The following is a 23,597-nucleotide window of genomic DNA, read 5'->3' as shown; positions in this document are numbered from 1 at the left end:
TAAGGATTGGGACTGGGGGGGGAGGGGGGAGGCTGGGAAGGGATGTGAAGGATAAACAAAGGAGGAGGCTGCAATGCTTGGTAAGAAATGTACACATTATCCTGCCCATGTAATTGTAACCCCTCTGTACAGTATGTTCACAAATAAAATAAAATAAATTTAATAAAAAAAAATAACTGGGCGGGGGGAGAGGAACAGAAGAAAAAGAGAGATGGAGACATGGCTCCGGCCACAGAGTATCTACTTCACAATTGAGAAGCCCTAAGGTCAAATTATTCCTAACAGTTACAGCATTTATAAAGTGAGTGTCCCAAGACGATTTAAACATAAGGAGCAAGGAAAAGGAGGATCAAACGTGCAAGTAATAAACATGCACACTGAGGCAGAGGGAAAGTAAATCATGCATTTTCAGTCCTTTCTCCATGCAGAGCATTGCAATTGTTGAACACTACAAGTCTGATTTGTTCATTTCGCTTGATATCTTTGTCTACTTGATTTCTAGAGATCAGGTGGTTAAATGGAAATGACCAGCTGCCTGAACAAGAACTCAGTGTAAAACAGACATTTATAGAAATAGATCATTGTTAAATACACTATAAATCTAATTGGCCAAACTGAACAACCTCCCACCAGCCAAGAACCTTAGAAACCATGCAGTCATTCGAGGAATGCAGAGGTCCTCACCTTTTGGAGAGGTCTTAAGGAAGTGCACATGAGCTCTGGGCACCAACGGCTTCAAATAGAAGGATCCTGGGCCATTCTGAAACGCTGGTTTCGGAGGTTTCTCCTCATACTTGAGGACAGTGGCATTACCAGCTGTAAGAAAACAGAAAAGCACATTCTGTTTCATAAATCAATAGAATTACCAAGCTCTCCCATTTTATTCTTTCCTCCCTGAGTCAGTCATGTTCACTAAGCACCTGTCAATCATTACTTAGTGTTGAGATCTACAGAGCAGAAGCTATAACCCACAGAACCCCCTACATTCCACTTTTCCTGGCATGATCCAAGTTTATTCATCATGTCCAGTACAGCATTGGTCCCAGGTAAGTTAGGAGACCAATTCCATAGCCATCTGTGCTGTGCAACTAGCCTATCTAATGAGCACCCACAGGGAGTGTCCAGGTCCAAAACAGATAGTTCCATCACTATTGCCATCACTATGGCAATTCTGCAAGAATGATAAATTCCTTAGTAGCAACAAGGGTAAGACCTGACTGTAAGCCCAGCTGCTTAGTAGTAGATATGAGCCAAGCCACCGGTGGCTCACACCTGTAATCCTAGTTACTTAGGAGGCAGAGATCTGATTATCACAGTTCAAAGCCAGCCTGAACATGAAAGATTGTGGGACTCTTTTCTCCAATTAACCAGCAAAAGGCAGGAAATAGAGCTGTGGCTCAAGTGGTAGAATGCCAGCCTTGATTTAAAAAAAAAAGCTAACAGGCAGTACCTATGCCCTGAGTTCAAGCCCCACTAACAGTACACACACGCAAGCAAGACTAGAAGCAAGACTCATGACTACCAGCCCGTAGCAAGAAAGCCCACAGAGAGCTCAAGGCTCTGAGTTGAAGCCCTAGTACCAATATGCAAACATGCACATGTGCACACATGTGTACACACATCATGTGAACACACACACAAAGCAAGAGTGTAGGCAATGTAAAAAGCCCCCAACCAGACTTGTTTATTGCTGGTTTCTCAATCTTCAAAACCTAATTCTAATTCTTCAGTTCTACTGTGTTACACAACATGCATTCATAAATTTCTTAATTACCAACCTGCATTCCCTCCTCATTTCATATTTCTAGTAAAGGTTGAGATACCCAATGTGTCTGCAAACACATTTTAAATGTGAAGACAGCAAGAACATTTTCACTAGGCTAAACTATCACAATTCCTATAACAACGCTTGTAGATGTCGCCACAGAACCTTGTAAAGACCTGCTAGTGTTCTCTCTTGGTCTTCATGCAGTTTCTGTGCTAGTTATCTGTTAACTCTTCAGATAGATCTCTAATAGTAGGTCAAATCAACACAGACATCCCTCTGGCTGACAACTTCTTTTCTTTTCTTTTTTTTTTTCTTTTTGCTTATGTGGTGCTGAGGAATCGAGCCCAGGGCCTCAGGCATGCAAGGCAAGCGCTCTACCACTGAGCCACCTTCCCAGCCCACTTCTTTTATTTTCTTGTCCTTCCCTCCAGTTCTCACCTTCCCCAGAACCGAGGCACTTGGTCTTTCCAATGTTGACTGGAAGCTAATAGAAATGACCGTATTAAAACCCTACTAGCCAAGTGCTAGTGGCTCTGGTCTGTAATCCTAGCTACTCAGGAGGCTGAGATCTATGGATCTCCGTTCAAAGGAAGCTTGGGCTGAGTCTTATCTCCAATTAACCAGTAGACAGCCAGAAGTGAAGCTGTAGCATCAGCCTTGAGTGAAAAATCTAAGCAAGAGATCAAGGCCCTGAGCTCAATCCCTAGTACCCGAAAAATGAATGAATGAAACCCTATTTACTATAAAATTTAACCTAACTTTTGAAAGGATGGATAAGGAATGAGTCCATTGTTTTAAAATGACAGTAGCAAAATTGCATAGATTTTTTTTTTTTAGATTTTCACAGAAAATACATATCAGGTTTCAAGGAACATTTCAGTTCATACAGAATCAACTTTAATAAAGAAAGTAAAAAATACAATAGCGTCTCAGCCATGTTTTATATCAATCCGAACTGTAGTTGTGCTTTTCTTGAAGCAATTTTTGTTATTCTCAGCAGTAAGTTGCTGAGATTTTGCATGACTCACTTCCGTTCAACTTTCAAGCAATATAAAATTGTATGATTCTATATGCATGCCTCTCTAAAATTTAGACAGCAAGACCTCTAGTTTCCAAAGAATTCAGTTTAAAAAAAAGGCTAGTCGGTGAAGCAAAGGACATGTGATACGCATGCTATGCTTAGCCGCTGGCACAGGCACACACACACACATCTTGTCCAGTAAACAAATTCTCAGGCTCAGTACAATGAATCCATCAGTTTCAGAACATCTGGGAGTCAAAAGTCCATACTTCAAGGATAAAATGTCTACACTTAACTCCAAGAAACACACACACACACACATATATATATATTTGTGTAGTCATATGAAAATATACACAAATACATGATATATACTCAAAGCCTAGGATTTTCTATGTATATATGTCCCTTATTAATGGTAAGGACAGCTGTGATCATCCTTTTATGACCCAACGCTTAAATCTCTCTCTCAGCTCTAGAATGGCTCTATGCTAGTGCTCCACTGCTTCTTAGCAAAGCCCACTTTGAATGATGTCTATTGTTCTAAAGCATGATGCCTTCCTCCTGCCCTCCATGGCAGTTCTGAACATGGACAGCTGATCTGATGATGTTTCAATCTTTCTTCATTCAGAGTCAGTATACCCAGCTGTCAGGTTTTTCTTCTACTGTATTGCTGGCCACTGGAAAGCTTAACAGTTCAACAATGGGATGGAATCTACGTCTAAGCTCTGGTCCTGGCTTGGGCACAACCAAGGGGTATGGGGGGGGGGGGAGGCAGGGAATTACTTCACCACTGTACCTATCACCAGTGGGTTTGAATGGCAGGTGTGAAAACCTGCCACACTGACCGTCATCCTCTAATTATGGTACTCAATCCCACAGAGGTCAGATTAATGCTTGGTCAGAAACTATGGACAGTTGGTCTGTAGAGTAAAAACATGGAATTCTACAGCTGGACACTTAGGTTCCAGCTCTAATGTGTAGTTTAAAACTGCCTCACTTATGATGCCAATGTTTGGCCCTAACCATCTCAATTATGCTACAATAACAGATTCTCTGGAATCATTATTTTCAATTCACCAGGCGAAAGTATGTTTTCAGTGAAATAAAACAGATTTTAAAAATATAAAAAGAAAATTAAGACATATTCCTAGAAAAGTCTGAATAGAAGAAAAAATGTATTGGAAAAGGGTTTCTCATCATCCTATAATCTTATTTGTGCTAGCACTTAATATATTCTAGATAGAGTTGTCATCAGTGTTTTATTCAATTATACACACACACACACATGAAACAACCAGTTTTGTGCATTTCATGAACTCTTTGTGCCAGACCATCTGTCTACCTTACTTAAAAATCAAATTATTAAGCTGGGTGCCGGTGGCTTACGCCTGTAATCTTACTCCTCAGGACACTGAGATCTTAGGATCACGGTTCAAAGCCAACCTGGGCAGCAAAGTCCATGAGACTCTTATCTCCAATAAACCACCAAAAAAACCAAAATGGCGCTGTGGCTCGAGTGGTGGTAGAGTGCTCGCCTTGAGCTAAAGAGCTCAGGGACAGCACCCAAACCCAGAGTTCAAGCACCATGACTGACCAAAAAAAAAAAGAAGAAGAAGAAGAAGAAGAAGAAGAAAAGAAAAAGAAAAAAGAAAAGAAATCAAATTATTACTATTATTACTGAGTCCAAGCTTTTAAATTAAAACAGTGAAACTTTCAACTAAGAATGTTCCATAGGTAGGCACCAGTGGCTCATGTCTGTAATCCCAACTATTAAGAAGTGATGATGAGGATCACAGTTTGAGGCTAGCCTATGGAAAAAATTAACAAGATCCTCATCACAACCAACGGTTGCATGTAATGGCTGCATGTAATGGCACGCACACATCTGTCACCGCAGTTATACAGGAGGCAGCAAAAGGAGGATCACGGTCCAGACCATCCCAGGCAAAACATGAGATTCTATCCCCCAAATAACGAGGAGTATATAAAGGGCTTAGGGTGTGGGTCAAGTGGTAGAGCGCCTGCCTAGCAAATAAGTCCCTAAGTTCTTATGTGAATACTACCACACAAAAAAGAAAGTCTCATATAGACTTAGGAAAACGTTTAAGTGTTCTGTATTTCCTTATTAAGTTGTCCATTGGGAAGAGTGTAGGTACTGATATATCCTGCAATGTGCAGTTAACAGTATAAACTGCTTGCGCCTCACCCTTGACCATTGTTGACCACCCCCATTGGCTATTCCTGTAAGAAAATAAAACAGACACAGACCTGAGGGCCAATGAGGGTCTTCCTTCCATTAATTTAAATCACTTCAACTCAAAACACCCTCTGGTAAAATGATGCAAGAGGTCAGCGATATTTGCTACTGGGAGGAACTTAAGAGTTGATCCAGCTTGCCTGCACTCATTCATTAGATGGGAAGACTGAGATTAAGAGAGTGCTGTCCACCTCCACAGGAGTTAGAAGAAAAGTGGGATGAGGCCGAGGTGAGAGCTCTGTGTCTCACAGGTCTCAGCCCAGGTGAAGGGACAAAGAGCACTCCATTCCTCTACTTCGTCTCTTATTTCTAAAGCAGTGTAAGAACATTTGGTCTTGCATCTCTTCCACTGCCCCACACCATCTGCCTCTCAGAAATAAACATGCTTTCGTGGCCAAAGAGGAAGGAAGTCTCTGGTCTTCCTATTCCTGCTAATGTGGCAGAATTAGAAGCCCCTGACGTCTTTTTCCAAATTGCACAATGATCGGTAAACCTTCACCACCCAGAATATCTCACTTGTCTTCATCCATTTATTGACCTGAAAAACCAGACAATAAGATAGCTGGGTCTGAAAATGGTTAAAATGCTTAGCCTACATACATGTGTGTATTTGGTGTCGAAACTACAGAAAATAGCAGATGCTAATATCCAAAGAGAATCATTACCGTTCACTTCAAATTTTTCTGTTCTGAAAAGAACACACATACACACACAAAGGACCTGCTAAAATTCCCAAGTGAGAAACAAAATCGTTTCTCTTCCACAGCTTCCTTATTTCCACAAAACATATGCTAATTTCACTAGCTCACTAGGCTATCTTAGAAGTTCTTAAACAATGTCCCGACCAGCATCAACTCACAAAGAAACAGGCAGACAAAGCGAGGGAGCCACTCGCCTTAAAAGCATTCAAATGCTTAAGCCAGAAAGGATCAAAACACTTGTCAGAAAAAGAATTAAGCTATTCCCTAATGTGATCATTCCATTATTGTATGGGAAGCAGGAAAATTTCAGGTAAGATCGACTTTTTTTCATCTTTTAAAGCTATTCTTTAAAAACATATACAGGTTTAACACACTTACAGAAATGATGTATTAATTATAATTATGAAGAAAATAATAAGACATGAGGTTTCCATTTTAATCCTAAGAAAACACTTTCTATATTTGCACAAGTGCAATCCAGATACACAAAAGCTGCTTTTAAATTAGAAATTAAACCATCGACTCATCTGAGAATAGAATAATTTCTCAAGAACATCGACAATACTGAATTCTCTTTAGAGCCCCATAACACATACACAATAAAATTGTTTCCAAACAGATACGTTCACATCCTAAACAGGCATAAACATGAAAAAAATTACAACAGTTAACACACAAGTTCCACAGCTAACAATCAAGATGTCCCAAATCAATTTATTAAGAAATTTAAGCATGCTTACAAAGAAAATCAAACCAGAAATCGTCGACCTACTTCTTTTCCCAGTAAACGTGGCTAACAAAGGAATTATACACAGGCTGTAGGATCCCACGACCAGCAAGGTCAATAAGGTAGCATCATACTGCCTCTCTGAACCAGCCGGTGGACTAAGTGTAGAATTGATAAAGATTTTTGAAGAAATATCAATTGCTGTACAACTGCGAAATCCTCCTGGTACAGTCATTTAAAAGGATCAAAGCAAACTCAAGCAGGAAAAACTGCAGCCATGTTCACGCCCATATTCCTCATGCTTGCTCTTAAGTGAATTAGGATGGGAAGGGGGGGGTGGAATTCTGTAAGCTCCAAGGCGCTCACAACACAGCACAGATTAAACCAGCCAGCAAATCAAACTAAGAAAGAGACTCACTGATGTGAATACTTAATCTGCAAACAAGGACACAGAGCCACTAGACAGGCTCTGCGGGGGCACGGCCAACCTCTTTGTTAACAGACAAAAAGGAACAGACAGAAGCATTTCCCAACGTCCTGAGGAGTGCCGGACACCTTACACAAACAGTGGCCAAGTTAACATGGCTGGTGATGCAAACACACTGGATCTGGCACTGTGGAATGTGGTCTGCCTCAAGGGTCACCAAGTTCATCACCACGGATATGAGAGCGCACTGGCAATTGTGTTTGGGCAGTATGTTTTGAAAATTCACACTTAAGGAAATGGAGTAAGGAGGCTAGGACAGCAATTACCTTAAAAAGAATCCATGCAGGAATTACGTTTCCAGATTCGCAGAGGGAATTACCTGTCTGCCACCACTCCAAAATTTCAAGAACAGGCAGATTATAATCCTGTTTAATTTGAAGTACCCTAGTCTGGTATTCCTAAAGCACCTATATGTGCTACCTTCTTGCCGATCAGACCAGCTACTGGGGGTGCAAGTGATCTGCCAGAAATGTGTTTGATTACCATTACCTTAACACTTTATCTTTTCCTGCCATTCACACACACTTGCTGTGAGACTTTGGACTTAGTAACAACAATCTCTGAGCCTCAATCACGTCGTATTTATATAACCCAGATAACAGGACTTAGTTTAACAAAACAATAAATACATGACAATCCTGTGTTTTATTACACCCGGAAGGTTTAATAATCCTATCTTGCTGTCCCCAATTTCTCAACAAAAGAAATTAATCTCTCCTTGAAACATACAGATTGGCTGTCCAGTCATCCTCAGATAGCTCTACCTTGTTTTACCTGATATTCTAACTCATCCATGTAAGTATCTTTTCAACTATGCTTATTTTTATTATCTTTAAGTAGCTGTACAAAGGAGTTGCCTCTCAACAAAGCAGTGTATGAATTCATCTTAATCAATGTATGCATTAATGTATGAATGCATCTTAATCAATGTCACCCCTTTCAATATTCTTACCCACCTCTTCCAACCTACCTTTTCCCTCACTTTTCTTAATTTTTTAGGCTATGTACTAAACATTTTGCCATTTAACAAAGTAGGTTATGTGTACAATGCACCTTAATCTGTGTCATCTCTTCTCCATTTTTACCCCCCTTTGACCCACCTCTTCCCTTATTTTTCTTAATGTCATTGCATATACAAGTAATTCCAATTGCATCCTCCCCTTTCATTCAGCTATCCCTCTCCCCTTGCCCTTACTACCCCCTCTTCCAAGTACCCATTTCCTTTACTTATTTTGTTGGGCTTTGACTCAGTCTTTCTAAAGAATTACACTATTTGAGCTTTCCATCAATCTGTTATACTTCAGTTAATTCATTTGTAATGGCATGCTTACCACAAGTATGTTTACTTACAGATTTATAGGCACATTTTATTTACCACAAATGAGGAAAACCATGCAACTTTTGGCTAACTTAATACAATTTATCCAATAGAGCACAATAAAGCCACAGTAAAGCCACCAGCACCACCATGTTCACTGTGGTATCATTCACCATAGCCAAGATTCAGAACCAGCCCAATTGTCCCTCAAGGGACAAAGTGACCAAGTAAACATGCTAGATACGCACAATGGAATTCTACGCATCCAGCAGCTATGGATTATTACCATTTTGTTTATAACTTTATCCCTCGCTGCACCTGTCATGGGCACATCAGTCACTCCAAAATTGTTTGAATTAACTCATGGTTTTATGAAGGCATTTAAGAAAGAAATGAGAATTCAGCCCAAACACATTTTTTTGGGGGGGAGTCCAGTCGTGGGGCCTGAACTTTGGGCCTGGGCACTATCCCTCAGCTCTTCAGCAAGGCTAGCGCTTTACCACTTGGGCCACAGTGCCATTTCCAGTTTCTTTTTTTTTCTTCTGCTTATGTGGTGCTGAGGAATCGAACCCAGGGCCTCATGCATGCAAGGCAAGCACTCTACCACTGAGCCACCTGAGCCCCAAACACATTTTGTATGAAAGGGATAGATTCATCCACTTTACACACAAGACAGAATTTACCATAACTTAAAGCTTTAAAAAATATTCCCCTGAGCTTACAGAGTTCAAAATAAGGCCTGTAGTTAATATTACATGGAATGCAAAGTAAAAGATCACATAACTCACAACTAGGAGATATACGGTCTGTTTACAAAATAAAACTGCAGGAATCTTTTTCTGGATTTCTAGTTGGGTTCTAAGAGCACTCTAGTTGCTGTACTTTTGTTAAACATGAAAAATACCACCAATTCAAATAATGCTCTTCAGGCTACTTCATGCAAACCACCCACCCCCCACCCCCCGCAAAACTGGTGCCTTCTGCACATAATTATTTGTGTTTCACAGCACATCCATCAAAAAGAGATTTCCTAAACACATTTGTTCCATTGACAAACTTTCTGAGCAATTTCCCAACAAGTTATGTTCAAAAATTTTCCCAAATCAGAAACAAAAATTTCAATCTCTACAGAACATTGTTTTTTCTTCTAAACTATTATTTCAACAGCTCCCGGAGTCTGACATAAGACTTACAATTATTGCTGTAGGTGCTCAGATCACTGTGGGTGCTGGCAATAGACGGGGTGCTTCCTGCCCTCCTCAGCGTAGAACTTTTCAAAGATGCTTTGGATTTAGGAAGTGGTCTAGGCAAATTCACCCAGGATGGCTGGGCAGTTTTCAAAGAAGTGGGTTTTCCTTGGGATTAAAAGAAAGAAAAGAAAAACCGATTTCTACTACTATTCATCTTGAAAGCTGATGCTTAAACTCAATATTCTGCACTGAGTTGTCCAAATTCAAAATACTCAGAACACTGAAGCGATTAAATATGAAAATTTACACAGGCTTATTGATTCTGAATTTATAAAGTCAGAAGAACACAAAGGATGAAGCAATTAGACTAAGAGAAGTGTGGCTCTAACCTTGCAACCTCAATTAACTCAGACATCACTCAAGTGGAAGACAAAGCAGAAACAAATTCTGTGAGTACTATTCCTATTGTTCATAAGAAGTGAGTGATGTCCTTCCCCAACTCCCATGCATATGCTAAGCTGCCCTATGAAGAAGAAATTAGTGATAATTTAAAAGGGATGGAAACAAAGAAGGGAAAAAAAAAAAATCTGAGAAAAGTTCACTTTAAAAAATTCATACTTCAACACCAGGTGGCGCTACATTACTGGCATTCTTTTTTTAACTCACAATTCATCCCTCAAAATTTCTAACACAGAGCCAGGATGTTGCTCAGTGGCAAAGCACTTGCCTAGCAAGTGCAACATCCTGGGTTTGATCCCCAGTACCAAAACCAGAAAAGGAAAAAAAAAATTCTACAGTAGAGCGCTCGCCTTGAGCTGAAGAGCACAGGGACAGCGCCCAAGCCCAGAGTTTAAAACCCACAACTGACAAAAAAAAAAAAAAAAAAAAAACACTATGTAGGACTAGGAGTGTGGCTTATTGGTAGAGTGCTTGCCTACCATGCATGAGGCCCTAGGTTCGATTCCTCAGTATAATAAACAGAAAAGGCCGGAAGTGGTATGGTTGTGGCTCAAGTGGTAGAATGCTAGCCTTGTGCAAAAGAATCTCAGGGACAATACCCAGGCCTGAGTTCAAGCCCCAGGACTGACCAAAAAAAAAAAATTTCTAACACTCAGCAAGTTTACACCTATCCACAAAATGTATATATTTCTTCTCCTGGGATCTTTCAAATCACATTATTGGTTTGAAAGATCTAGTAGGCTCATGCCTGCTATCTACAAATGAACACTTTCACAGTCCAATTCCTAGCCTCTTGGGAAGTGTTTTACCCTCCTCTCCACTTGAATCAATCTCAAAAGCTCACTGCAGGCTTACCTTCCTTCCGAATCCTCACACCACTCATGCTTTTGAGTGCTTTTCTACTTACTTGCTTATTAATGTTAACTACAACTCTACTTTTTCCTTCATCAGAAATGTGTTTCCCCCCCCTTCCCCCTGCCAATCTTTTATACAATGTGGCAAGAAATGTAATCACTACCTTACTGAATGTAACTGTAACCCCTCTGTACATCTCCTTGACAATATAATTAAAAAGTCTTTCGTTGTTGCTAATACCACATAATGGAAGAATATCAAGAAGTAGGGGTTGTGGAGGGGGTAACAATGCTCAATAGGAAGTGTACTCATTACCTTGCTCATGTAACTGTAACCCTCTGTATAGTATCTTTACAGTAAAAAAAAATAAAAAAAAAGAAGTAGGGGTTGATAGAGGGAAGACCTTTAATGATGAAAGTGATCTTGTCACATTTTACTAAGTAATTCTGTCAGAATGTTATGCTCAGTTCCTTGTCCTAGTTGATTTTAATCATAAAAATCTAATGTATGCAGAGGAAAAGGAGCTCTGGCCTCTGAAGCCATCCACTTCAGCATAGTTTTCTGACATCAGTACAGACCAGGTGGCCAGTCTACTGTATTCGCCTATCATTTCCTTCCAAAGCTCTTCCCCTCTCAATATAAGGCCTACAAATTCTGCCATATGAAAAAAGAAATTAGTGGTCATTTAAAAGGTATGAGAACAAAGAAAAATTTAATCTGAGAAAAATTCACTTGAAAACAATCACAAAATATATGACATCTTGCTCGACAGCTAGCTCGCAGCAGTGACTCCTTTCCAACTGTATCGCACTGGCCTCCTACGAGTAATAGTTAAGGAGAGGACAACAAATTAGACAAGAAATGTAATCACTACCTTACTGAATGTAACTGTCACCCCGCTGTACATCACCTTGACAATAAAATTAAAATAAAAAAGAAGAATAGTTAAGGACCTTATTCAAGCTAAAAATAGGGGTTTCGCATTATCTACAAAGGATACTTTTAATCTTCTATCTAATTTTAAAGGAAGTCCTAGCATTGATTCCGTCCAACTTCTGTCCCCTTAGGTTAGGCCCCCAGCCACACACATAAACCCTCACATACACACACACACACACACACACACACACTCACTTGCCTTTCTTGAGGGCATTCTTCTCTAGTCTCCTCTTACACCTTCCTGGAGACTGATACAGCCTTCTTTCCATCCAGTACTCTGTCTGTTCCCAACCCAGTGACTGCAGAAGTTAGTAGATGAGTCTCTACTTAATACTTGCTACGCATGTGAGCTCCACCCTATATCTACTGAATCACAACCTACATTTTCACAAGATCCCTAAGATGATTAACCATTTCTCTTTTTTTTGGCCAGTCCTGTAGTACCCCTAGGTACTGTCCCTAAGCTCTTTTATTCAAGACTAGTGTTCTACCACTGTGAGCCACAGCTCCAGTTCTAGTTTTCTGGTGGTGAATTGGAGATAAGAGTATCACTGACTTTTCCTGCCCAGGCTGGCTTTGAACCGTGATGTTCAGATCTCAGCCTCTTGAGAACCTACGATTACAGGTGTGAGCTACCAGCACCTGGCCCAAAATAATTTTCCTTTTTTTAAAGGCTCTTGCTTTATTCCCCAGCCTCCAACTCATAGGCTCAAGAGGTCTTCCTGTCTCAGCCTCCTAAGTGGAGAGACTGCAGCTGAACAGCGCCAGGACAAACTCCCACCTAGCTATTTGATATTGAGGATAATCCTCACTGTGTACTATAATTATTGTTCCCGTTTACAGGGGAGAAAAACAAAAGTACTTAAATGGATCACTTGGGCCACTTACTTAACCAGTGACACTGAGTCCTTTGCCTACCCACCTGCCATTCCTTTTGCTGTGCCACAGAAAAACAGCCTGGGTAGTGAAAGATTGGAGGTGGGGAGTATCAAATGTGAGCTCTTCCTCTTGCCAGGAGAAAGCTCTTATGGTGGAATGGTGAAAACACTAAGCACATAGCAAAGGCACTTAATTGTTTCAAGAGCAGTCCTAATGTTTCACTGAAAAGTAATGTTGGGCTGGGCGGCTCTAGTGGCTCATGCCTGTAATCCTAGCTATTCAGGAGGTTGAGATCTGAAGATCTGAGTTCAAAGCCAGCCCTGGTAGCAAAGTCTATGATACTCTTAACTGCAATTAACTATGAAAAGGTAGAAGTGGAGGCATAGTCCAAGTAGTAGAGTGTCAGCTTTGAGCAAAAAAAGCCAAGCAAAGAGCCCAAGGACCTGAGTTCATGCCTACTAGCAGCCTGAGAAAGTATACACACACACACATACACATGCAAAGAAAATTTCTAAGTTGATCTAAAAACAGTGATATAAGTGAATTTCTGTATATGGAAAAACAGAACACATATGCTCTCAGCAAAATAGAAAAAATAAAAAACACGTGGTCCTATTGGACAAAATGAAAGCCTTCAGTAGCCTGATGGTGGGAATTCTTAAAGTGAAATCAGCATAGGACTTCTCTGGCTTATAGTTTTGAAAAAGTGACTGTGCCACATCCAGTTATTTAACTCATGCCACATGTGGATGGTAAAGACATTAAGATGTACTTGTAGAAGGTTTACTCATTTGTTAAGCTCGTACATCTAGCATATACTCACATGTAGACAACAGATTTGTTTTGGTTCTAATAAGTATAACCATCTGCTGTCTGGGGGAAATCTGCATGAGCGAACAATGGCACCGGCCTTGCACAATAGCGGTGTGGGAGTGGAGCTTGTGCATCTTCATGAATGGGCCAGTGCAGGAGAACCATCTTGGAAAACCTAAGGACGCTGGCTGTGCACCGTCACCACCACAGCAACGCTAGCAAAGAATGCCCTGGAAAACTAAAAGTCCAATGGAAAGATGGTTGTGTAAAGCAAGGGATGTGTCAGCATTATTTTATATAACCCAAACAGTAAAATGATGCTTGTCAAAGGCTGTGGAAAAACCCTACAGTTCAGTGCAGACAACGTTTCTGTGATGCTAGATTCAGTTTCTAGAGACATGCAGAACAACTCAATGCCTTAACAACTTAATTGAACAATACTGCATTGTACAGTTAAGACTTATTAAGACCAATGTTGGAAGAAGAAAAAGGGAGAGAAAGAAAAAAAGGGAAGGGAGTAAAAAGAGACAGAGGAAGATAGCAAATGAGGAAGAAAACCAGTTGCTGGTGGCTGACACCTGTAATCCTAGCTACTAAGGAGGCAGAGGCCTGAGGATCACAGTTTAAAGAGCCCAGGGAGGAAAGTCCAAGAGAATTTTACCTCCAATTAACCACCAAAAAGCCAGAGGTGCAGATAAAGCTCAAGTGATAGAATATCAGCCTTGAGTTCAAGCCCCAGTACTGGCACCAGGGAAAAAAGTGGGGAGAAAGGAGAGAGGAGAGAGTAAGTGGGGAGAGGGAGGGAGGGAGGAAGTGGGGGAGGGAGGAAGGGGAGGAGGGAAAGACAGAAGGGAGGGAGGGAGGGAAGAGGGGACACAGAAGAGAGAGAACAGAGGAGACAGAAAGGAAAGGGAAAGAGAAAGAAGAGACAGAGAAAAGAAAAATGAAAGAAAGAGAAAGAAAGAAAGGAAGGAAGGAAGGAAGGAAGGAAGGAAGGAAGAGAAAGAAAGAAAAGAAAGAGAGGGAGGGAGGAGAAAAGGAAAAGAGGCAGTGATAGCCATAAAAAGTAAAAAAATGGCCAGGTACAGGTGGCTCATACTTATAATCCTTGCTACTCAGGAAGCTAAGATCTGAGGATCACAGTTCAAAGACAATCTGGGCAGGAAAGTCCATGATGCTGTTATCTCTAATTAACTACCAGAAAAGCCAGAAGTGGACCTGTAGCTCCAGTGGTAGAGCACTAGCGTTGAGCACAAAAGCTCAAGGACAATACTCAGGTCCTGAGTTCAAGCCCCAAGAGCAGCATACAAAAAATATAAAAAACTCCAAAATTGGATTTTAATTAAGTAGCTTGAGGATAGCCAAAAATGAAAGTTAACAGAAATAAAATTTTATTTTTACGTGACTCCTCTAAAAGAAAAAAACATTTTTTAAGAAGTTTATCCTGAATTTGTATTATTGAAAAATTCTAAGAAACTATACTGCAGTCTTACAGGACTTACAGGGTGCCACAGAGTGGGTAAGAAGAAAGGGCAGAGGTGAGAAATTTTCCTTCATACAAGTAATACTTATATGTGAGTTGGCATGACATTTTCTTTGGAGGATAAGCTTTTTTTTTTTTCTTGGTGGTTGTGGGGCTTGAACTCTGGGCTTGGGCACTGTCCTTCAGCTCTTCAGCTCAAGGCGAGCACTCTACCACTTGAGCTACAGTGCAACTTCCGGTTTTCTGAGTGGTTTATTGAAGATAAGAGTCTCGTGGATTTTCCTGCCTGAGCTGGCTTTGTACAATGATTCTCCGATCTCAGCCTCCTGAGAGCTAGGATTACAGGCATGAGACAGCATATTTTTATATTAAAGTCAATGGGGCCAAAGAAAACACCTAAGACAAAACAGACAAACCAAGACAGTGTAAAGTAGAATAGATTCCAATAATCACTTTCCTCAGGTGCATCTGTAAACTGCAGCTCCTAACCCCAATTTACAACAAAAGAAAAAAGTCAATGCCATTTTATATGGCTATTATGAAGGCAGTCACTTTTACTATGGGACAATCCCATAATGGAAATAATTCCCAGGGCTGGAAATGAAAGGCAAAGAATGGGCTCTGAATGTGACTTCTTTGTCCCAACACTCCTATTAAATGGTTTGTTTTGCGGGAGAAAGCTCCCAGGGCCTTCACAGGTGCACAGGGTTGGGCCTCCTCCATTCTTAAAGGAAAGGCCTGTAAAAAAGGCAACTCCCAACTTGCTTGGGAAACACCTTCAAAGAAATCAGAACAATCCTTGGGGCTGCTAATCATCTCCCAGCCAAAGCAATTTCTCATCTCTGAAATATCAACTAGAAAAAGGTGTTCCGCTTCAACACATTTCTCACAAGCCTCAGCACTGCAAAAAAAAAAAACAAAACCAAAACAAAATCCCACTGTTCTTTGTATCTGATAAAATTCTGAGGAAGAGATTCAAATAAACACATAAAAAAAAATGAGCTACTATTTTACCTGCATTAAATAACATAGATCATCATAATAAAAAAAATCTGCACAACAGATTCACGTAAGAGAGTGTGTCACAAAAGCATTCACTTGCTTTCCCAGAAAGTTAACTGCATGTATCACCCATGAAGCTCAAATGTTGACAGTGCAAGAACCACGCCCGATCCCTGACCTGAGAAATCACTCCTGAGTATCGGCAGGAGAAATTGTGAACTCCTAGTGAAGACCCGGATGGCAGGCAGGTGGGGGAGGAAAAGCATCACACCTCTTAGCACCTGTGTCAGAACTTGATCACATGGCAGTAGAGAGCAGAACTGGCCAAGTAAATCATCTGCGGTAAAGGATGCCGTGAGAAGGCTGGTGGACCTGCCAGAACTCAGGAAGTGGGAATTCTAACCCGATGACGGAAACTCCACTGCTGAGGTCAGTTTGTTAACACAGAACATTAATAAGGCATACAAGTGGAAGAGCTATTCACTACTAGAGTCAGAAAGGTAAAATGCTAAGTCATTAAAATAAAGACAAGAACATGTTTATAGCTATACTTAAATCTTGGGCTGTTTACAGGCAACTATATAAAATGACCTTCATAGTAATTAACTATAAGAATTATCAAATTAAATTACTCAATGCAATAAAAATTGTATTAGTTAAGGTAGAAATAAATTGCACATAGTATAAACAGAGGCCTCTGGTTCGCTTGCAATTAATTCTAAGGGCAAATCCTCTAAAAATAATGTACCTGTCCTGTATAAAAAGTAGCATTCAAATAAGCCTAATAAACTACTTACAGTGTACATACTATACAATATCAAAACTTTTCTTATAAGGAAAACAGAAAAAGGGATATTTTTACAATAGTTCACAAACACACACACACACACACGGAGTTCCTATGAGTAAGTTTATCAAAACAGTAATGTGGGGCTAGGCACCAATAGGTCACATCTGTAATCCTAGCTATGAAGGAGGCTGAAATGTGAGAATTAAGGTTCCAAACCAGCCTGTGCAGACAATCCAAAAGGATCTTATATCCAGTTAACCAGCAAAAAGCTTATAGTGGAAGTGTGGCTAAAAAGGTAAAGTGCCAGCCATGAACAAAAAAGCCAAGTCAATGAATGAAGCTCCAAGCCCAAGCCCCAGTACCAGCAAAAGAAAGGTGTGAAGATGACTAAAATAAAGAAATAAAAGATTGGAAAATGAACTGATGCTAGTTTTCCACTGATGTTTTTCTTTGGGGAGTGGGGTGGGGGGTGGGTTGGTCATGAGGCTTAAACTCAGCCTGTGTGCTGTCCCTGATTTTTTTTTCCCCCAAGGCTAGTGAGCCACAGCTCCAATTTTGGTTTTTAGTTGGTTAATTGAAGATCAGAATCTCACGTCTTTTCCTGCCCCAGCTGGCTTTGAACCATAATCCTTCAATCTCAGCCTCCTGAGTAGCTAGGATTACAGTTGTGAGTCACTGGCACTTGGCTTCCATGGATTATAATTGAATGCTATTTCAACCTAAAATCCACAATTGATGGTTGTGGGTCCTGAGGTTTGAACTCGGTGCCTGGGCACTCTCTCTGAGCTTCTTTTGCTCAAGGCTAGTGTTCTACCACTTAAACCACACTTTCACTTCGTGTGTGTGTGTGTGTGTGTGTTAATTAAAGCTAAGAGTGTGTGTGTGTGTGTGTGTGTGTGTTAATTAAAGCTAAGAGTTTCCTGGATGGGCTTTTCTGCCCAGATTGGTTTAGAACAGCAGTCCTCAAGATCTCAGCCTCCTGAGTAGCTAGGATTACACATGTAAGCCACTAGCACCCAGGACAATAGATTTGTGTTAGAAGGAAGAACTGAGCGCATTTTTTTAAAGTTACCTACAATAATTAAGATAAACATAGCTTTAAAAAAAATTCTAGCGGGCGCTGGTGGCTCACGCCTGTAATCCTAGCTACTCAGGAGGTTGAGATCTGAGGATCGAGGTTCAAAGCCAGCCCGGGCAGGAAAGACCGTGAGACTCCTATCTCCAATAAACCACCAGAAAACCGGAAGTGGCGCTGTAGCTCAAGTGGTAGAGCGCTCGCCTTGAGCTGAAGAACTGAGGGACAGCGCCCAGGCCCAGAGTTCAAACCCCACGACCGACAAAAAAAAAATTCTAGAACTGGCCTGTAATATTAGCTACTTGAGAGCCTGAAATAGGAGAGCAGTTTAAGGCTGGTGGGGGGATGAGGGGGTTGGGGATGCTCAGCACAGTGGCAACAAAGTATCATTCTAATCAATGGGGGAGGCTGGGACTGGCAAGAGCATGGCTCCAGGCCAGCCTGGGCAGAAAAGTCCACAAGACTCCATCTCATTATAGGAAAGCTATATACAATGACATGCCTGTCATTCTGGCAAGTACAAACTACAAAACCCTCTCTCTCTCAAAAATAACCAACAAAGAGAGGAATCTAGAGTCATGGGTCAGATGTAGAACACCTAACCAGCAAACACAAAGCTCTGAGTTCAAACTCCAGTACACGTACACGTGTACACACACACACACACACACACACACGTGAGAGAGAGATATAACAAAATCCAAAGCAACTCCATTTGAAAATAGGTAAAGGACCGGAACAAACATTCTATGAAGAAGATACACAAACAGCCAACAGGCACATGTGAAGACCCGCTCAATAGCACTGGTCATTAGGGAAATGCAAATTAAAACTATACTTTATAACCACTGGATGACTAGTTCCAAAAAAATAATAAACAGCAAGTGTTGGAGAGGATGTGAAGAATTCCCAACCCTGTGCACAGTGCTGTCGCTGTGGAAAATAGCATGGCAGCAACACACACACACACACACACAAATTAATCATATGATCCAGTCACTCTATGTCAGGGAATACCCAGGAGTGAAAGCAGAGACTCAATAGATATATGCGCGAATAGCAGCATAATTCACAGTAGCCCAAAGGTGAGGCACCCAAGCGTGCACAAGCAGCCGTATAATCAAGGTACATTCACACCATAGAATGTACTTCTGCCAATAGAGCTGGCTGCTGATGGCTCACACCTGTAATCCTAGCTACTCAGGAGGCTGAGATCTGAGGATCGCAGTTCAAAGCCAGCCCGGGCAGGAAGGTCTGAGAGACTCTTTTCTCCAATAAACCACTAGAAAACCAGAAGTGGCCCTGTGGCTCAGAGCGCTCAGCTTGAGCTGAAGAGCTGTGGGACAGTGTCCAGGCCCCAGAGTTCAAGCCCCACGACCAAAAAGAAAAAATAAAAAAAGAAAAAGAAGGGAAAGAAATGAGCACTGGTTGCTCATTCCTGTAATCCCAGCCTTAGACCTGGAAGATCACAGTTCCCTGGGCAGAAAAGTCTGGAAGGCTTTATTGCCAATTAAGCAGCACAAAGCCCAATTGGGGGTGTGACTCAAATGACAGAGTACCAGCCATGAGCAAGAAAGCCAAGCAAATGCACAATACCGTGAGTTCAAGCCTCCCGTACCCACACATCAACACAATAGTACCATACAAATATTACCTCTCAGTCCTCATCATTCATTAAGTTGGATTAAAAAGAATTTAATGAATAGCAACTCCTTTGTACAACTACTTAAATATCGAAAGATATTTTAATAGATTTAAAAACAGAAAAAGCAGTTACTGAAGTCAAATAATATTTACAAGGATGGCTCCTTTTCTGTGTGTAGAAAGATTTTGTTATACATAGAAACAGGAAAATCCAGAGGCAACAATGTATCTAACAACAAACATGAAGGTTAAAAAAGGAAAAATCCCAGGGTACCAGTAGCTCACTTCTATAGTCCTAACTACTCATGAGGTTGAGACCTGCGGATCACAGTTCAAAGCCAGCAGATCACAGTTCAAAGCCAGCACAGGCAGAAAAGTCCATGAGACTCTTATCTTCTAGTAATCACCAAAACACTGGAGGGGTAGCTATGGCTCACGTAGTAAAGAGCCAGCCTTGTGCACAAAAGCTCAGGGACAGGACCCAGACCCAGAGTTCAAGGCCCAGGACCAGCAAAATCATCATCATCACCGTCATTACTATATATAAAAATGAAAAGGCATATGATAAAACCAAGAACAAATGATAGTTATCTACCCCCCCAAAGTAAGTACAATTCTTTTGAAATGTGACCTTATTGCGCTCAACACCCTTCCCCACTACCCAACTGTCATTTCTACCCCCCATCTCCCTTGCTGCTGCTCACGTATAGACAGCTGTTAGATACTTGCATCCCAACCTCTCTTGCTGTTAAGGGGGTCCACGTGATCGGGCCTGTACCAATGAGACATATTACAAATAAGAGCGCCAGGAGGTAAGCTGCTGAGAAAGATTTTTTCTCCCTGATAAATGTAGAAAGGCATGTCAGGAAGAAAGCCTCGACTCAGGAACACCACCCTTGGCTTCCAATCTCTGAACCGTAGGAATTTGGAGGGGTGTGGAACTCTTGGCGACCATATTTTAACTGATTTTTGTCACTGAGAAAAGCCCATGTGTCAAGGCAGCGGGAGTGGAAGGACAGAAAGCGGGAAGATGACATTAATCACTACAAATGGTAGAGCGGCCTACCTCTAGGCTTCCATTAGCATCACTCAACTGTCTGGTTTAAGCCAATTGGTGGGGTTTTCTGTGGTCTGCTGAAAACTGTGCTCTTAAATGCCCTAACTCTGCTGCCAGCAGTATTTGGTGGCAGTGGGTCTTGCTTTCTCCCATGAAAGGCCATGAGGTCGCTGCTCTTTATTTTTTGTTTATCTTTTTGCCAGTTGTGGGGCTTGAACTCAGGGCCAGGGTGCTGTCCTTGAGCGTGCACTGTCCCTGACCTTCTTTTGCTCAGGGCTGCACTCTACCACTTGAGACATAGCACCACTTCTGGCCTTTTCTGTGTATGTGGCACTTAGGAATCGAACCCAGGGTTTCATGCATGCTAGGCAAGCACTCTACCACTGAGCCACATTCCCAGCCCCAGGGTCGCTCCTCTTGACCATCATTTCCTACATTTCCTAGCTGTTCCTTTTTGATCTCTTGTGGTTCCTCCTTACCTTTCCTCTCCCTTAAGTTTAGGAGTACCCCAGAGGTACCCATGACCTCCTTTCTATATAAGTACTATCTTGGTAGCCTCATCCATCGTGGTGGCTTTGCGTATCAGCTATATATTACATATCAGCTATATATTACTTCGCATATCATATGCTTTACATATACCTTATATATTACTTTACATATCAGCTATATGTTATTGAATCCCAAATTTATATTTCTTCCACTCTTATCCTATGCATTCTGGACTTCTTATTCCATTAATTTCATACACACATACACACACACACACACACACACACACACACACATTATTAATCTCAACCAAACTCCTGATATCTCCCCTTCCCCCTTCCAACACCCATGTCTCCATCTAGAAATGCCATCCATTGGTCACACAGAATGTTTATAAGTCATCCTTGGTTCCTTTCCTCTCTGTGCTCTCATTAACCATCCTAAGAAAATCCTGTTGGCAAACAAAGCTGGGAAGGTGGCTCAGTGGTAGAGTGGCTACCTAGCATGCATGAAGCCCTAGGTTCGATTCCTCAGTACCACATAAACAGAAAAAGTCAGAAGTGGCACTGTGGCTCAAGTGGTAGAGTACTAACATTGTGCAGAAGAAGCTCAAGGACAGTGCCCAGGCCCTGAGTTCAAAGCCACAGCACTGGCAAAGGAAAGGGGAAAAAAAGAAAATCCTGCTGGCTTTACCTTTGTACATGTCTAGAATCTTCCTGTAGTCTAAGATGGTCTGAGAAACCATCACCTTCGGCTGTGATTGTAGCAATATCCCACTGCCACTGATCTCAAACTCACATCTATTTATTCTCAATACAGGTATCAGAGTGACCTTGTCAGTCTTGAAGTCATTCAAGGTCAAAGTCAAAGTCCTTGTCAATCTCATCTCCTACTTCCAGTTTTTCTACTTTATCTTGGCTCTGAAGGTCACTACTCAAGCTCTACTTCCAGGACTTTTCCTCTTGCTATTTGCTCCAACAAGAATACACAGGACAATATGTTGAAAATGATGTGTTCAACTTGGGGGTTGGGGGGGGGCTAGGGGGAGGGAAAGTAGGAGAAAAATGAGGGAAGGGGTAAAAAGTTTGATAAGAAATGTACTTACTACCTTACTTGTGTAACTATAACACCTCTGTACATCACCTTGACAATAAAAAAAAAAATCCTGAACAGAGGGGGGAAAAAATGATTTCTACCCCGTTGTTCACAAAGCCGGCTCCTTCCCTATAGATAGTTATCTCTTCCCTTGCCACTCAATTTTATATCCTAACCAATTGTTTCATTCCAATCTGCTTTACCAGGATCTTTCCTCTCTTTTTAGAAACTACCACTGTATTTATTCATACATAGCTGTCTCTCACACCATGATGAAACTTTTTTTTTTTGGGTTGGTCGTGGGGTCTGAACTCTGGGCCTGGGTGCTGCCCCTCAAGGCTAGCACTCTACCACTTGAGCCACAGTGCCACTTCTGGATTTTTCTGCTTATGTGGTGTTGAGGATCAAACCCAAAGCCTCATGCATGCAAGGCAAGCACTCTACCACTGAGCCACCTTCCTAGCCCATGATGAAACTTTTGAGGGCCTGTTTTATGTCTCTATTCACTGTGGTACCCAGCACTAAGACAACTGTATCTCCCAGTATTCAATAAATACCTGAGTGCCAAGCATAAACCAATTAAAATAAGATACCATGTTTCACTTTCCTAAACATGAATATTTGCAAAGGGTGCTACACATACCAAGATACTGGCAAGAGATCTGGAAAAGACTCTTAGCTACTCAGAGTAGAAGCACAGACTTGTATGCTGTTTTTAAAGGGGAACTTGGCAATGTGTAAGAGTCTTAAAAATACCCACACCCTCTGAGTCCATCTATAGGAATGTATTTAGGAACTTATCTGACTTGTTCTTTGTACTTACATTAAACGTTCTTCTGTATAGAGCTGTTTAATATGCTGGGGAAATAAAGCTGGAAATCACCTTAATTAAAAAATACCCAAAGAAATAAATCACAACTGCTGTGTTTGGATGATATATTGAAAACTCAGCCCCCAGTATAACAGTGCTCAGAGGTAAGGCCCAATCAGAAACAGGTCAAAGGGGCCCTGCCCTTAGGAATAAATTAATGCTATTCAGGAATGGGTATGTTATGGATAACTGGACTTGTGAAAGTGAATTCCACACCCTCTTCCCTTCTTGTTCTTTCCAGCTCTTGTGTTCTTCTGTGTTATGCCATGGGACAATGATGGTATCATGCTCTTACTTCCAGTCTGTGAGGCAAAATCGATTTCTATTATTTATATATTTTCCAGTCTGTGGTATTTTAGCAATTGCAATAGAAAACAGACTAAGATCCAATTCAGATAATAAAAGTCATTTAAAACCATGTTACTAAAAAAATGAAGGTATCTGCCCAGTGTGTTGGTACAATCCTGGCATTCCAGCACTCAGGAAGCTGAGGCAGGAAAATCATGAGTTTGAAGGCAGCTAGATCTACATATTCATCTATCTTTGTATAGTGAGACTTCATCTCAACAAAAGCAGAAACACACTAACTAGACACAATACCTTTCAAACAAAAAAGAAAGAAAGAAAGAAAATTCAACTAATTAGTTGCCTACTGAGGTTTCTACCAGTAG

The 23,597-nt window shown here is 41.2% G+C and overlaps 1 protein-coding gene across 4 annotated transcripts in view; it reads right to left on the bottom strand.

Annotated features, from left to right (window-relative positions):
* The window catches only part of Mtus1 (microtubule associated tumor suppressor 1), a 110,079-nt gene that overhangs the window by 71,309 nt on the left and 15,173 nt on the right, over positions 1-23,597 (bottom strand). For 2 of the 4 annotated variants that reach the window (XR_001175412.1, XM_013025546.1), the window contains exons 3-4: positions 9,476-9,637; positions 685-816 (exon numbers count right to left, since the gene is read on the bottom strand). Coding sequence is in view for 3 of the 4 variants with exons in the window: in XM_013025546.1 (XP_012881000.1) it covers positions 685-816; positions 9,476-9,637 (294 nt within the window). In the remaining variant the exon portion in view is untranslated. Of the gene's footprint in view, positions 1-684; positions 817-6,522; positions 7,038-9,475; positions 9,638-23,597 lie in introns of those variants that run through there. The other 2 variants (XM_013025569.1, XM_013025560.1) reach the window with 2 other exon arrangements.

The sequence above is a fragment of the Dipodomys ordii genome, unplaced genomic scaffold (genome assembly GCF_000151885.1).
Source record: "Dipodomys ordii isolate 6190 unplaced genomic scaffold, Dord_2.0 Scaffold4, whole genome shotgun sequence".
Taxonomy (NCBI): Eukaryota; Metazoa; Chordata; class Mammalia; order Rodentia; family Heteromyidae; genus Dipodomys; species Dipodomys ordii.
Note: the sequence above shows the minus strand (reverse complement) of the source record. Positions and strands in the feature narration are given on the sequence as shown.